Here is a 14,764-nt window from a genome sequence, read left to right as displayed (position 1 = left end):
CCAACCTAAACTTCCAATGTCCAATCACCCTTTTTGTGAAGAAACCTCTAATGTCCAACCTAAACTTCCCCTCGTGCATCCTAGGACTGTGTCCTCTTGTCCTGTCGCTGGTTACCTAGGAGAAGAGTCTGACCCCCACCCGGATACAAGCTCCTTTCAGGTGGTTCGAGAGAGTGTTAAGATTCCCGCTGAGCCTCCTTTACTCCCGGTCCAACAACCCCAGCAGCCCCAACTGCTCCTCACAGAACTTGTGCTCCAGACCCTTCAATGGGCCCAATCCATGGCGTAACTGCTCCGCCGTTAAACGGCACGGCCACGAGGTGTTCCTCGGCCAAGAGAAAGCCCCCGGCCCACAGCGCGGGGCCCGGGCGCAGGCCGGGAGCAGCCCCGGCCCGTGAGGCGCAGGCTCCCGCCGCAGCGCCGCCGCCATCGCACCGCCCCCGCCCGGCACGGGGACGGCGCAGCCGGTGTCGCGCGTCGCCGGGCGCCCCCTGCCGGCCCCCGCGGGAGCGCGCGCAGCCGCTGCCAGGACCAATCCCGGCCCGCCCGGCCGCGCGCGCGCCGCCCCGCAGCCCGGGCCGGAACGCCCCCGGCTCCTTTCGCGGCAGCGCCGTAAAGCGCGGCCGGCGGGGAGCGCCGGGGCCGGAGCGGCGGCGGTCGCGGTCGGATGCCCGGGGGCGGGGGCAGCCCGGCGCCCGGCACGCAGGGGGCAGCGGAGGCGGGCGAGGTGGCGGCGGGCGGCAGGATGAGCCTGTCGCCGAAGGAGCTGTCGAGCCTGCTGAGCATCGTGTCGGAGGAGGCGGGCGGCAGCACCTTCGAGGGGCTCTCCAGCGCCTTCCACCACTACTTCGGGAAGGCCGAGCACTTCCGGCTGGGCTCCGTGCTCGTCCTGCTGCTGCAGCAGCCCGACCTGCTGCCCAGCCCCGCGCAGCGCCTCACCGCGCTCTACCTCCTCTGGGAGATGTACCGCACCGAGCCCCTGGCCGCCAACCCCTTCGCCGCCGTCTTCGCCCACCTCCTCAACCCCGCTCCCGAGCGCGGCGGCGACGAGGCGGAGCGCACCCCGCTCTCAGGTGCGTCCCGGCGCGGCGGGGAGCGGGGCAGGCAGGGCGGCACTGGAGCCCTCCTGGAGAAAGCGGTGGGAATCCGGCACGGCCGGCGTCTCTGGGCTTGCGGTCAGCCAGGCCTCTTGCTGGGACCTCGTAGGTCTCTACAACTGCCTGGGGGGCTGGGGCTCTTTAGCCTGGAGAAGAGGAGGCTCGGCTACTTTTCGCTCTCTACAGCCGACTGAAAGGAGGCTGTAGCCAGGTGGGGGTCGGCCTCTTCTCCCAGGCAACCAGCGACAGGACAAGAGGACATAGTGTAAAGCTGAGCCACGGGAGGTTTAGGTTGGATTAGGGAATTCTTCACAGAAAGGGTGATTAGACATTGGAATGGGCTGTCCAGGGAGGTGGTGCAGTCACCGTCCTTGGAGGTGTTTAAGGAAAGACTGGACGTGGCACTCAGTACTCTGGTGTAGTTGGCCTGGTGGTGTCCAGTCATAGGTGAGACTTGATGATCTCAGAGGTCTTTTCCAGCCTGATTCTGTGATAACACTGAATTTTCTGGGAGAAAGCCGTCACAAAAAGCTGGAGGTGATAGGAGGCTTCTGACAGCCTTAAAGCTGTGAAACAAAACTGTTAGAGAGAAATACATTAAAGACTTTTCCTCTTCAGTAAATATGACACTACCAGTGTCAAATAAATCAGTTTCTAGAAAAAATAACCTGTTGGAGAGACTACAAGAGAGGACCACCAAGTTTTTTAGAGGGCTGGAGCACTGGAGCAGACTACCCAGAGAAGGTGTAGATGCCCCATCCCTGCAAGTGTTCAAGGCCAGGCTGGATGGAGCTTGGGGCAACCTGGCCTAGGGACGGGTGTCCCTGCCCGTGGCAGGGGGTGGGAACCAGATGGTCTTTAAGGTCCTTTCCAACCCAGGCCATTCTCTGATTCTGTGCATTGCAATGTCAGGTCATACTGAATAGCTCACTTTTTGTCTCTATTGGAAATTGTGTGAATGAACTAGTGTGAGTGACTTAGCATCAGCTGTGGCATGTTGTGATGTCACATAATGCTGTATTTTGCATTAAAACAGTTTTGTATGTGTCACACAGATTCTCCAGCTGCACCTGCCTTGCCATAAATAACAGATCCATTTGTCTTAGTTTTGTTTTTTATACATGAAGAGCACGGAAACTGTTAATGCTCCCACATTAAAAACCATGGATTGTTTTTCATTGTGTCTCCATAGGCTTTTTACCTCCTATAACTCCTCCAGAAAAATTCTTTCTTTCACAACTGATGTTGGCCCCTCCTAGAGAGCTGTTCAAGAAGACTCCTCGGCAGATTGCTGCGATGGATGTGGGGAACATGGCCCAGTCAGTGGACATCAGTGGGCTGCAGCTGGCATTAGCAGGTAAGGAAGGTTTGTGGCTGTGGTGCTGTTAGGGATGGAAGCTCTCATTGGAATGTGGCTGTGGGCTACCTGAGAAACACCTGTCTGTCCTCTATATGGAAAAGTTTGAACTATGCTTTAAGGTCTTCAAGCCTGTGTTCAAGAACTCAGAGAAACTTCAGGCAGAGATTACATCCTAACCCTTTTATCCTCCTTAACAAGTAGTTTTTTAAGCATATATGTAGTTGCCTTAAATACAAGAATATTTTGTAAGTATAGGAAGATTTTCATCTAAAGCTATGAGGGATTGTTTTTAAGGATGGATTTTTCGGGGGGGGGATGTTTTTGGTGGGTTTTTTTGTTTGTTTGCTTTGTTTTAGTTATTGGTGGGGTGTTTTTTTTTTTGTATTTTCATCCCTTTCCACCCTTTGCAGTATTTCTTTTATGAGAGAATCAGCATAACTGTAATGCTACTATTACATGCAGTACTTCAGCTGTACCTGGAAAATTGAGTGCTACAATTATATCTTTGGTTTATTGCAGAGTTAGGCCTTGCAGTCTTAGCCCAACAGTTGGAAAGAGATCCAGCTTTACTAGATTGAAAAGAAAAGCAGTGTGATGCTTATTCTTTGACAGGAGAATGGGAGGAGGGACATGACTGTTCATGTCACATCTGGGGTGAAAATGAAATATATATTGTTGGGAACAAGGAACCAGTTCAAAAACAAAAAAAAAAAATCCTTTTTCCCTTGGTATGTTGCAGTAGATCTGCTTGCTTGAAAACTGACCATCCCATTTCTGTATCTGTACAATGTGATTTATTGCTCTGAGGTTGGGCACCATTTAGATTTTTTGTGTCCTGCAGTTGTATCTTGGTATTGTCAATTTTTTTTCTGTGGACTCTGACATTGACTGGTAAAGCTGTGATGTACTGTCCCTTGTTCACAGTCTACAAATGTCTTGTGGGTCCTCTTTAGGTGCTATTTCCCGACTGGGATAATTTGAAAATGCAAATTGAACACCCTGTCATGCCATTGTGGGTGAGACAAACTTTTCTGGTCCTTCTTATGTTCATCCTGTCTGTGTTCTGTAGGAATACCTTAGCAAATTAAAATTTTGCTCGGGTAACTTGTCATTTTTAGTGCAAGGCATATGTGATGCCTTAAGAAGCCTCAAGGTGCTTTGATTTGCTTTCCCCTTGGTACTGTGTTTGCCTTCTGAATAGTTTGTTCTCATTAAAGATGAAGTAATTGAATCACAGAATGGGTTGGGTTGGAAAAGACTGTAAAAATCTACTTCCTCCTTTGTCTACTGTGGGCATGGACACCTTCCAGTAGACCAGGCTGCTCAAAGCTCCATTCAGCCTGGACTTGGACATTTCCATGGGTGAGGATCCACAGCTTCTCTGGGCAACCTCAAAGCTGTGGTTGGGTGAATGTGTGCTCTAGGCCACATATTTAATTCTAAAACAGAAGATAATGATGGCTGAAAGTAGAATACAAAGTCATTAATGGTGCTTGTTTAAAATTTATATAATTGTTTACATAATCTAGTAAAAGTGCACAGTTGCTTACAAGCAGTTGTAGAAGTTATGTAACAAAACCAGCTGCATCTGAGAAAGCTCTGTGCTATCTTTCTCAGACTTCTTGCTGTAGGTCCCCAGAATAACTGTCTGCTTTCTAATAATTTTCTTAGAAAATAAATCTTTTACTTGTTTTAAAATCATGATGCTTCTTCTCTTTGTTGTGTTTTGGAAAGTCTATGATTTTTTCACTTGTCTTCACTATATTTGTCCTAATGATTCAATATGCAGGATGAAGCTGGTGCAGGATGATGACACTAAGATGCAATGTTTGAGGTGTTTTGTTTACACCCTTTCCCCAGGATGTACAGAATGGCACAGCTATAACACTTGGTAGCTTTTCAGAAGTATGGTCTTTTATATGAGTTCAGAGCTGTTCAGAGCAGGATGATTTTTACTTGCTTTAGCACATACCTGCAAACTCAAGTGAAATAATTTAGAAAGCATTCAATTTTTTCTATCAGTTTATCTCTCCCAATCCTTTTTTTGTAAAGAAAATGAGAACACTTATCCTCTGAATCCAAGCTTACTGTGACAGTTTCTTTGCAACTCTAAGGTGGATTTTCTATTTTTTATTTTCTTTTTTGGTTTAAGGTTTTCCACCACCACCCCTCAAAAAAAAAGGCAACAAAAAAATAGAATGCTGGAATCGAGCATCTTGGGCATGAGTATTAACACTTGTTCTGTTCTCTCCTTTGGTCTGCAGAGAGCTAATTCAAACATTGGTACTGCCCTACAGTATGTTTCTGTTCATCTGGTGTGCTACCCTATAAAAAAAGTAATCTTCTCCTAGTTGCAGGGATGGGTGTCCTGGCTAAGGGTTCCTCAGTGTTTGTCTGCTAAGCCCTGTTTGATGGGGGAGTAATTGACCTGCATGAAAGTAAAGCTTTAAATACATTGTCAAGCTTTCTTTAAGAATCAAAGAAAGTTTCTTTTTACCTGTAAAAATAAAATAGTAAGCTCCATAAAGGAACCTAAGGATTTGTTTTCAGTTTAGTTTTGTAAAACTTAAATGTCTTAGTTGAAGGTGCTGTATTAGTTTCTGTTAAATCACCATGTTGTAATTCTTACTTCTGCTTACCTGAAGCTTTTGATTCAGCCCTTATTCTTGAAGCAGTGAGGTTGAACTTCTGAGCTTCAATGCATATAACTGAGGGCTCAGGCAGGCTTCTCAAATCAGTGAAGTGAAATATCACTAATCATCTTATCTAATATCACTAGTAATTTCAGATTATGAGGTTACAAACAAATCCATGACTTACTAACTGGTGGATTTAAGTCCTAGACTATTAATGAAAAGATAGAAGAAGGACACCCAATGCCTCTCCCCCACTCCTGTATTTCTTTTGTTAAATGAACCCTTCTGTTCAGGGGCTAAATGAAAATACTCATGAGATGAAGTTTGAAATAGTTGCTTAAGTAGAAAATATGTTTTATAAGCCATCTCATTTGGACTTTGCCTTTAAAATGTTTTTTTTTTTTAAGTAGATGAAAAGTATTGTAGTTGTTGCCTTTAATAGAAAAATATACCCTGCTGTCCTGCTTCAGTGAGCATATATGCACATGTTTGCATAATCTGAAGTAGTTGGATAAAGTAGGACAGAAAGCCAGAAAAATTAACAATTTTGTTCTCATGATGCTCATCACTCCACAGTTTTGGGCATCTCCTGCAGATTTGTTTGGAGTCATATGAAATAGTTTGTGTGTGTGGGCAGCTGGAAAGGGTCAACATGATTGCACAAAAAGGGGCAAACACACTTTGCTTAGAAGTGTTAGCGTGCACAAAATATAACAGCACTCACTCAAGTAGCCAGGAAATTGAGTGGTGTTTAGTTTCATCTGGAACTTTTTCAAGGGATTTCTTGTGTGGTACCAGCAATTTTGGACTTCAGATTGCTTTAGGCATAATCTGCTACTTAGTGTTCTCTGTTAACAGGGTGGGGAGAGGAATGTTAAGTGGTATTCTGTAGTGGGGATTTTTCTGCTTTTTGTCCTTTGGAGCTTTCTTTACCAAAGCAATGGAAAACAGGATCTCTCAAAATAGTACAGAGAACATGGAAGATCAGCCATTAAGTCTCCAGATACAGAAGAGCAATAGATTATTGACAGAAGGGCACATAAAAATCTGATAATACAAGCCATGAGGCCCTATTTTCCTTTTTGGCCAATTTGTTCAAGTCTTCAGTTGTATATACACTAACCTTAGTGTTATGTTTCTGTAACTTGTTTATGCTCTGTAATTTGGCCTCTAATGGGATGACTTTAGCTCCTTTCAGGTTTGCTTTAGTGATGATGTCTGTAGAATCACATTACCATTAAAACTCCATTGTTTGCCACTAAAACACTGATTCTGGCTTGACAGCAAACCTACAAGGAGCTCAGGCAATGCCACAGAAATGTGTTGGGTAAATTTGAATAGCTGACTTCAGGTCTAGTATGACCATTATAGTCTGTAAAAGGATCCGTGTAGATCTTTCACTTTCCTTCTCTGAGAAGTGATTACAAAACCAGATACAGCACATACAAAACCAGAACTCTTTGAGTAATAGCATGGGAACCTACTAATGTGCTGCTTTTAGATGTAGATTACATCAGTTACGTGCCTGTTCTAAGGCCAAGACTACGTTTCAGATTAACATCTATTGATTAACATCTATTTCTTCTTTATCCTTGCTGCATACCCTCTGTCCTTGTCTGTCAGCTGGCACTCAGACTGCTGACTGCCCAACTGTACTAAATTTCATGTTGATATTATCTGTTGAGTTTTTTAAGCCAGTTCTTTTCTAAAGCTGCTTGTTTCTCACTACTTTTAGTATTCCAGGCATCTCTGTTCCAATTTTATGGTTTAATATTCCTCTTTCAGAACGTCAGTCTGAGTTGCCAACACAGAGCAAGGCCAGCTTCCCCAGCATTCTCAGCGATCCTGACCCAGATTCTTCCAACTCCGGTTTTGACAGCTCTGTTGCTTCCCAGATCACAGAAGCATTAGTGAGTGGACTAAAGCCTCCTATAGAAAGTAGGTGCATTTTCATATCTTTGTTTCTGTAACTCACTACATACTGTGTTACTATACTTCAGATAAAATGTAATGGAATTCAGAAATATTTTCAAGACATGAAGTGGAAATTAAGGTGAATGGAAGTGCAAAACTGCATCAGGTTGTTTCTAGATCAGAGTCTAGTGTTTACATTTGCAGACTTCTAGAAATCTGGAGTCTGTCTTCAAGCCCTTCCCCATGTCATCTGTTGAACAAGACACTAGTCCCTGCACTGAGATCTGCATTGGCTGGTAGCCCCTCCCAAGGAAGCTGTTACTGTGGAAGGGAAAAAGACCACAGGATCAGTAACAGAGTGATCTGAATCAAGAGGAAAAACAGGCAGATGTAATGGTATCACTGAAAATCAGAAATAAATGTTTTTCTGGGAGGCAAATAGGATTGTAATGCTGTTCTCAGTGTTATAATAGCTTAATCAATAGGGATCAATAGCAAAAATCAATAGGGACTTTTGGGGCGTCTTCTGTTTTTTTACTGATACAGAACTGAATACCCAAGCTTAAGCAAATATCTCCTATTGTTGCCTTTTTAGGTCACTTTCGACCAGAGTTTATCCGACCACCACCTCCACTCCATATATGTGAGGATGAATTGGCATGGCTAAATCCAATTGAACCAGACCACACAATTCAGTGGGATAAGTCAATGTGTGTTAAGAACAGCACTGGAGTTGAGATAAAAAGAATAATGGCAAAAGCTTTTAAAAGTCCTTTGACTTCCCCACAGCAAACACAGGTAAGGATGGATGCACTTTCCATCTAAAATTATTCTCTAAGAAGCTGTTAACTGCTGTGTTTTTAAAAAGTTTGAGCACTTTAATTGATCTGTGTTTGCATTCAGGAAACTTTTAAATTGTAAAAATCCAAAAATTTTGACTTGGGTTTGTCTGATTAAGGAAGATAATGTTCATACCATTGACTTGATGTAGTCATAGGAGTGGCACCGACATATTTCTGTATGGAAAAATCTTTGTATAACTAAGTTGCTCATGCTCCTGTGAAAATTTTTGATAAATAATTACTCCAGAAATATTAACAAAATTTTTTTTTCCCCTCAATTTGATAGTATTACCCCTGATTTCAGTGGGCTTTTGTCATAATCATTATCCTGGCACTATAAAATAAACTTTATTTGCACTACTCTTTCTGCCAAGTGAACTTGAAATTGAGATTTCCTTCTACTGGACAGGAAGCTAAAGGAGGCTGAAACTTTTCTTTCTTTTTTCTCCATAAAAAAATTCATCATGGAATTTTTTTAACTCCCTTCTTTGCCATCTACTGATGAAAGACTCCTAAATGCATTAGTTTTATGGACAGAGTTGCCTGTGTCCACTTATGTGTCCATTAGTTTTATGGATACATAAAAATTTTAAAGTAGCCCTCCAGTGCTTTTCAATAGAGAAGCCTAAATCTAAAGGGCTATCATTCTCCTGGATCTTAGATGTGTTATAACAGTTTTTCAGTTTTTTCAAGCAGTAGCATGAATAGTTGAGGAAAAATCAACTGAGGATTTTTTTGTCTTCTTCACAGCTCCTTGGAGAATTGGAAAAGGACCCCAAGCTTGTTTACCATATCGGTCTCACTCCTGCCAAATTGCCAGACCTGGTTGAAAACAATCCTTTAGTAGCTATAGAAATGTTGCTGAAACTAATGCAGTCTAGTCAAATAACAGAGTATTTTTCTGTCTTGGTCAACATGGACATGTCCTTACATTCAATGGAAGTTGTAAATCGGTGAGTACAATCTCAAATCTAGTAAGGTTTCACTGAGTGTGTAAAATGAGCAGTTTTGTTTTATCCGGATATCTAGAAATGTTTCTTTTGATCCTTCTTGAGGCATGTCTGTGAGAGATAGAAGACTACAGTGGGACAAAGGGCACTTACTGTGAGAATCCTCCACAAACTGTTAATGCCTCATAGCTAATCTGCTTAATTGCAACTTGTATTCTTGATGCAGCTTAAGTGAACAAAAGCTGCTGTTGTTAAACAGCTGCCCTGCTGTACATTCATGTTCTGTTTTCATTGAGAATAATCTCTGCAGATAGGTACAACCCATTTTCCTAATAGAATGCTAGCCCTTTAAATGGGAATACTTTTCAGACAGCTAATTCCCACAAATTTACAGAAATATATCTCTCCCACTTAGTTTCTTCCATTTCTTGGCAATTACTGAATGTGAACTACCAAATAAGCCTCAATCAGCAGTTCCTTTGAAGCACAGTTGAATTGCACCTTAAATATCTTCTGATTAAAGAAACAGCTCCAAAATAAATGCCTCCCTACTGGTGTAGACTGATGGCAGTTACTGCCCTGAAGTGGAGCTAATGATTGCAACATGGAGAAAGAGTGGTGAGAGTAGGGCTTTTACCTGTGTCCAGGAGAGCTACACCACCAGTCAGGCATGCTGGTTCTCCCACAGTATAGCTACCACAGGAACAACCTTTCATCAAACTGCAAAGTGACTGTTGGTGCAAACAGGGGGAGACACTGATTGTTAAGGGAAATAAGACAAAAATTGAAACTGCACTTGAAACTAAAACCTTCACCGTTTTCCCCATTGTCCCCCTTTCACGATTACCCCCTTTCACTCATTACTTTGGTTAGATTCTGTTGTAACCTTGTTGCAGTTCTCCATTTAGTGCATGTTACCTAAAGAGAGCTGTATTGCTCTTTTGGTTAACAAACAGTGGCAACTCAAATGTCAGATGTACTAGAAACCAAACTAACTTAGCTTCTGTACTGTCAGAGTTTAAAAAAGCTTTACTCTTAATTTAGATATTTAAATGACTAGAAATACATCTGGAAGCTGTAAAAATCAGTTCTGTATTACAGAACTGGGAATAAACTCATATAACAGGTCTAACTGATATGATTTGTTTTGCGACAGAAGCACTCGATTTATGGCTTCATAAATCACTGAATATATTTTATTTGAACAGGCTTACTACTGCAGTTGATCTCCCACCTGAATTTATTCATCTTTATATCTCCAATTGTATCTCCACCTGTGAACAGATTAAAGACAAATATATGCAGGTGAGTGCTTCAATAAATAGGTTAGGAAAACGTATCCCATATATTGCTCTGTGAAATATGTGCTATGATTTTAATAAGGTTGATAGCATTAAGTTACTCTGTTTTACTGCTTTTTTATTTTAAAGGCACTTCTTTTTTCCTAACACTCTCTGCTTCCCAAGCCTGTCCTGCTTGCATGCTAGTACTGAGGAAGTTGTAGGCACTTTAAGGACCCCTGACTAGGGAGGGTCAGGGGAAACCTGAGGATGTTTACACACTTCTGCAATTCAGAGTTGTCTACATGCTGTGAGGTACTTCCTTCTCTCCTAACCTGATCTGTTGGCTTCACCAGGTGCCCAGTAGAACTTTTCTTGAGTATGTCATTGGTAAAAAACATTTCTGTATTCAGTTTCTCCAAAGCTTTTTGAATCCCAAGTCCTGCCTTAGCTTTTTCCTCTTGATACTGAAGGACTGCAATGTCCTGAGTCTCTCGCAGCAAGACAACTGTTTCTTTCCCATTAAGCTTTTTTGGTGTCCTCTAGTACCTTCTCCAGCTCTATTGTATCCTTCAGCAACAGAAATGAAAGCTGTGTGCAGTGCACTGAATAGGGTTGCAATGTGGTTTTAGGTAGCAGCAATTCCCCCTTCTTGTTCTCAATCCCATTCTGATCATGACTGGCCATGTGTTATCTTTTGGCGCTGCTGATGCTTCTTTGCTTTGTGGTTCTGCCACACACACATGGGTGACTTGATCTGCTGAGGAGCTCTGCCTATTACATTTGGTAGTGGAGTAGGAAAATAGCAGCAGACCTGGGCTGCAGCTGAGAATATGCCCAGAATGGGACACTGTGCTCAGGGGGGCTGCTGAGAGCACATAGCAGCTGTGCTTCAGGCACACGGGACAAAAAAGAGCTCTGAGGGTCAAAGAACATTCACTGATTACTGAGCAGCATGCAGAGCTTGAGATCTAACATTTTTTATATGTATGGGGCCTCACAGAGCTGAGACACAAGATGTTTTGTTTACAAAGCATGGTACAAGATTACTGTTGGAAATGATCCTCAGAGACTGGGAGTCAGCCAGTAATCTTGCATTTGTTCTTTTGCTGAGTTTCATCCTCCTGGATTATTAAAATTACTCGCGTAACTAATTTGTGTTGCAGAGAAAGCATGTGATGCCTTTTGATCACAATGAAGGAAATAAGTTATTCAGTCTCTGAATTCTTTCATTATAAGTAGCAAATTTTGCAGTAGTAAGATTAGTTCCTGGAAAAACAGCTGATACCTGATTTTCAGTGTCAAATAATCTGAAATGCTTTGGACACTTAATCTGTCACATCCTTCAGTTCTGTCTGAGAAACATCATTCACATACATAATTGCTTTTAGAGAAAGAGTTGAACCCAGACCTTTCTCACAATGTGAAGTGTGAAAGCACTTTAATGATAAAGGCTTGGTTTTGTCCTTGGGGAAGAATGTGCTCTATGCTAAACAGATAGTTGGTGACTGGACCTATGTATGACAGATTTTAAGTGCCAGTTCCTAAGCTTTCAATTCCCTTCGTGCTCTTCAAGGTGTTGCCTAAGTAGCTTTTAAGATCCTGTTTTTTCTCTGAATCAGGCAGGAAATGAGCCATGAGTTCTTGGATTAGGTGTCCCTGGAATTTTTTTCCTTCTAACATAGAGCAAAAGGGTTACCTCCTGATTCAGCAACAGAGCACATTCAATGAAAGAAGTTTGGAATCAGTTTGGTTGATGTCACTTCCTATCTGGAGCTCCTTGATCATGTGGTCATAAGAAATTTTAAGATGTGAAAACTAGTTCAATTTTCTTTATGGTACTATTGTGGAAAATAAGACTAAGCAAGACTCAAATGTTGGCATCATCTTCAGCTATTCTCTCTTCTTTGCCTTTATTCAGAGATTACATAATAATAAGTTAAGTACAGGGGATAGGTAGATCTGGTGCTTCATTTGTGCATGGGATTAATCCTGAGAAAGCTCTTGCATCCAGAAGTACAAGAACTATAAAGCAGTCAATTTTTTAACTATAGTAGTAGTAGTGTGGGATATGGAAGAGAAGGGGCAGCATGTACAAAGCTTAGGAACATGATAACTGCTGAAGCTAAAACACCTCACTTGTACTGTTGAGGGCCAACAATCCTGTAACTGACTTGGTTGCAAACATTTATTTGGATTATTAAACCATTTCTCTTATGTTTCAGAACCGCCTGGTCCGTCTTGTTTGTGTCTTTCTTCAGTCTTTAATCAGAAACAAAATTATTAATGTACAGGACTTGTTTATAGAAGTGCAAGCATTCTGCATTGAGTTCAGTCGGATACGAGAAGCAGCTGGCCTTTTCAGATTGCTGAAGACACTGGACACTGGGGAAAATCCATCAGAAACAAAAACATCAAAATAAAGTGACTGTCAGTGGCAAAAAAAAACACCTCTTGCTAGTGTTCTATATCAATTAATTGTACATTTTAAACTTAAATCCCTGGATTAATTATGTATTATGTTAATTACATTATAAATAGCATTTTATGCATTTGAACAATAAATAAGGCTTTTTCTGATACATGTTTGATTTTGTGAAAGGTGTTAGGCCTTAAAACTATTTTTTACTATGGTTAAAATTTGTATGTTAAATACATATCCTGAAATTCATGCTCTAGTTCCAGAGATAATATAAAGGATACCTAGCATTCACAGCAATTTTAAGCATTAATCTGGCACTCATGCCCTGTCTTTGAGTCCAAAATTGTTTGTATATAACTAAAGTCAGCTTGTATCAAGGTAAGTAAGTTCCTTGTTTTACCTTTTGTTCACTATGTAAGACCTTCTAGGAGCTGGATAGAACACCTAACAATGTATTCCAGTGACTAAGAGAAAGTCTGTCTTGATATCTAGAAACAGCTAAAGGCTTATCTTCACAAGGCAGAAATGAAGTAGGGTGCTGTAGGCTCACAGCAATATTTTCTCCTATCAAGACCACTGAGTATTTTCAGAATCATGCCAGCACCAGTTGAAATACTATACCTTACATGCTTATAAAAATCTTTCACTTAGGAAAGAGGGTCACATTTCTTCCATAAAAATCAAAAGAATTTCAGTCTCTTCTCACTTCCAAATTTGCACGAGCAGTTGCTATTTATGTTCCAAAGTTAAATAGCCTCTTCCTTCTAGAGCACAGAGACAGAGTAGCTTTCATGTTAGATGCCAGGTATTGTGGAAACTGGAGAGGGAGTCTGCTAAACTCTAATTTTAAGCTGATTGGGTAGAGTACCTGCTTTTATATTTAAGCCCTGAGACTGAAAAGGAAAGTATGTTGGAAAGTAACAAGATCTAATGTAATGCTGCTTGCTAAATGAAAGTTGTTTTAAATCTGCATCTGCTTCTCAAATTTTTAGGAACTACACGACCACTAATGCAAAGTAAATACAGTCTTTTGGCTTTTTCTTTCCAAGGAGTTTAGGATGTGAAAGTGCTTGGATTGAAAGGATTTTCAGTCTCCCGTCTCACTTAATACAATCTTTCAGTAAAAAGTCCTATGAGTAATGTTCTGTAGTCATTAGGGCTTAGACTTGTGCAGCTTTCCAGTTAAAATGTATCAGGTCAACTAAAGTAACACTTATTTAAGATCTGTTCCAATTCTAGACGTTACTTCCAAACCCAGTATATTTGTTATCAGGCATTTTTAGTGGCAACACTTAGAGCATGAGCTGGTTTAAAAGCATACCTTAAGGTTTTCTGTCTACTAAAGCTGAAGCCAAATTTGACTATATTCTGCGTAGCAATACTTCTCTTTAAAAACATACATACATTTTAGACTAGTGTCATAGACTAATATCATAGTGCTGCTATGATATTGCAGCCAAAATCTAGCTGTTCTGCATCTTCACTGTGTTTGCTTGAGTTGTACTGATACATGGAATTTTTATAGTTCTGTGAGAAATCTAAGGATGAGGGACTTAACCAGAAATTTTATGATTTTATCATAGGTATGTCTGAGACATATTAATTTCAGAGCCCTGTGGTACTGGGGAAGTGCAGGGTGGCCTTTGTGAGAAGAAGGCTGCACTGTTCCAGACCCAGCCAGGAGAAGCTGGCACAGCAGAGCCCCACAGCCAGGCTGGTGGCAGCTCAGTGATAACCCTGGAGTTGTCTATACCGGATGGAGAAGATCTGCACTGAAGGATTTCCTAGAGAACTGCGACTCCTTGGAAGGAGCTCAGGATGGAGCAGGGCAAAAGGGTGAGGAGGGAACCGCAGAGATCACCTGTTACAGGCTCACCATGCCCCCAAGAATCCTGCCACCATGGAAGGGAGAAGTGTCAGCTTACACAGGGGTAGTTTTAGTCCTCTACTACCCAACTCTCAAACTAATTTATTGCCATTTCAAAGTAATCTTCATGAAGTCACATCTCTTGTGCCTGTAATGGTAATTGGTAACTATTTCTTATCTTGACCCACAAACCCTTCCATCAGTTTTCCCCCTTGTCACAAAGCAGCCAGCCAAGGTTAGCCCAGCCCTCCCAGGTATTGGTGATGTGGGGGAAAACAGCACATGCTGAAAGGGGCTCCCCCATAGCTACCCAGCATCAAGTTAATCTTGTTTTGTGCTGTGCTAGTGGTGTGTGTCTCAGATTCATTTCCTAAGTGTACCAAAGAACACAAAACC

At 41.9% G+C, this 14,764-nt stretch overlaps 1 protein-coding gene across 1 annotated transcript; it reads left to right on the top strand.

Annotated features, from left to right (window-relative positions):
• Positions 1–634: 634 nt before the first annotated feature.
• CNOT11 (CCR4-NOT transcription complex subunit 11) lies at positions 635–12,635 on the top strand. The gene is made up of 7 exons (XM_084227029.1): positions 635–1,073; positions 2,290–2,454; positions 6,879–7,031; positions 7,603–7,805; positions 8,600–8,802; positions 10,008–10,104; positions 12,305–12,635. Exons 1-7 carry the CDS (start codon positions 668–670, stop codon positions 12,500–12,502), a joined length of 1,425 nt encoding a protein of 474 aa, XP_084083155.1. The 5' UTR covers positions 635–667; the 3' UTR covers positions 12,503–12,635.
• The last annotated feature ends 2,129 nt before the right edge of the window (positions 12,636–14,764 follow it).

The sequence above is a fragment of the Fringilla coelebs genome (genome assembly GCF_963513975.1).
Source record: "Fringilla coelebs genome assembly, chromosome: 2".
Lineage (NCBI taxonomy): Eukaryota > Metazoa > Chordata > Aves > Passeriformes > Fringillidae > Fringilla > Fringilla coelebs.
This window is presented reverse-complemented; position numbering and strand designations above follow the sequence as displayed.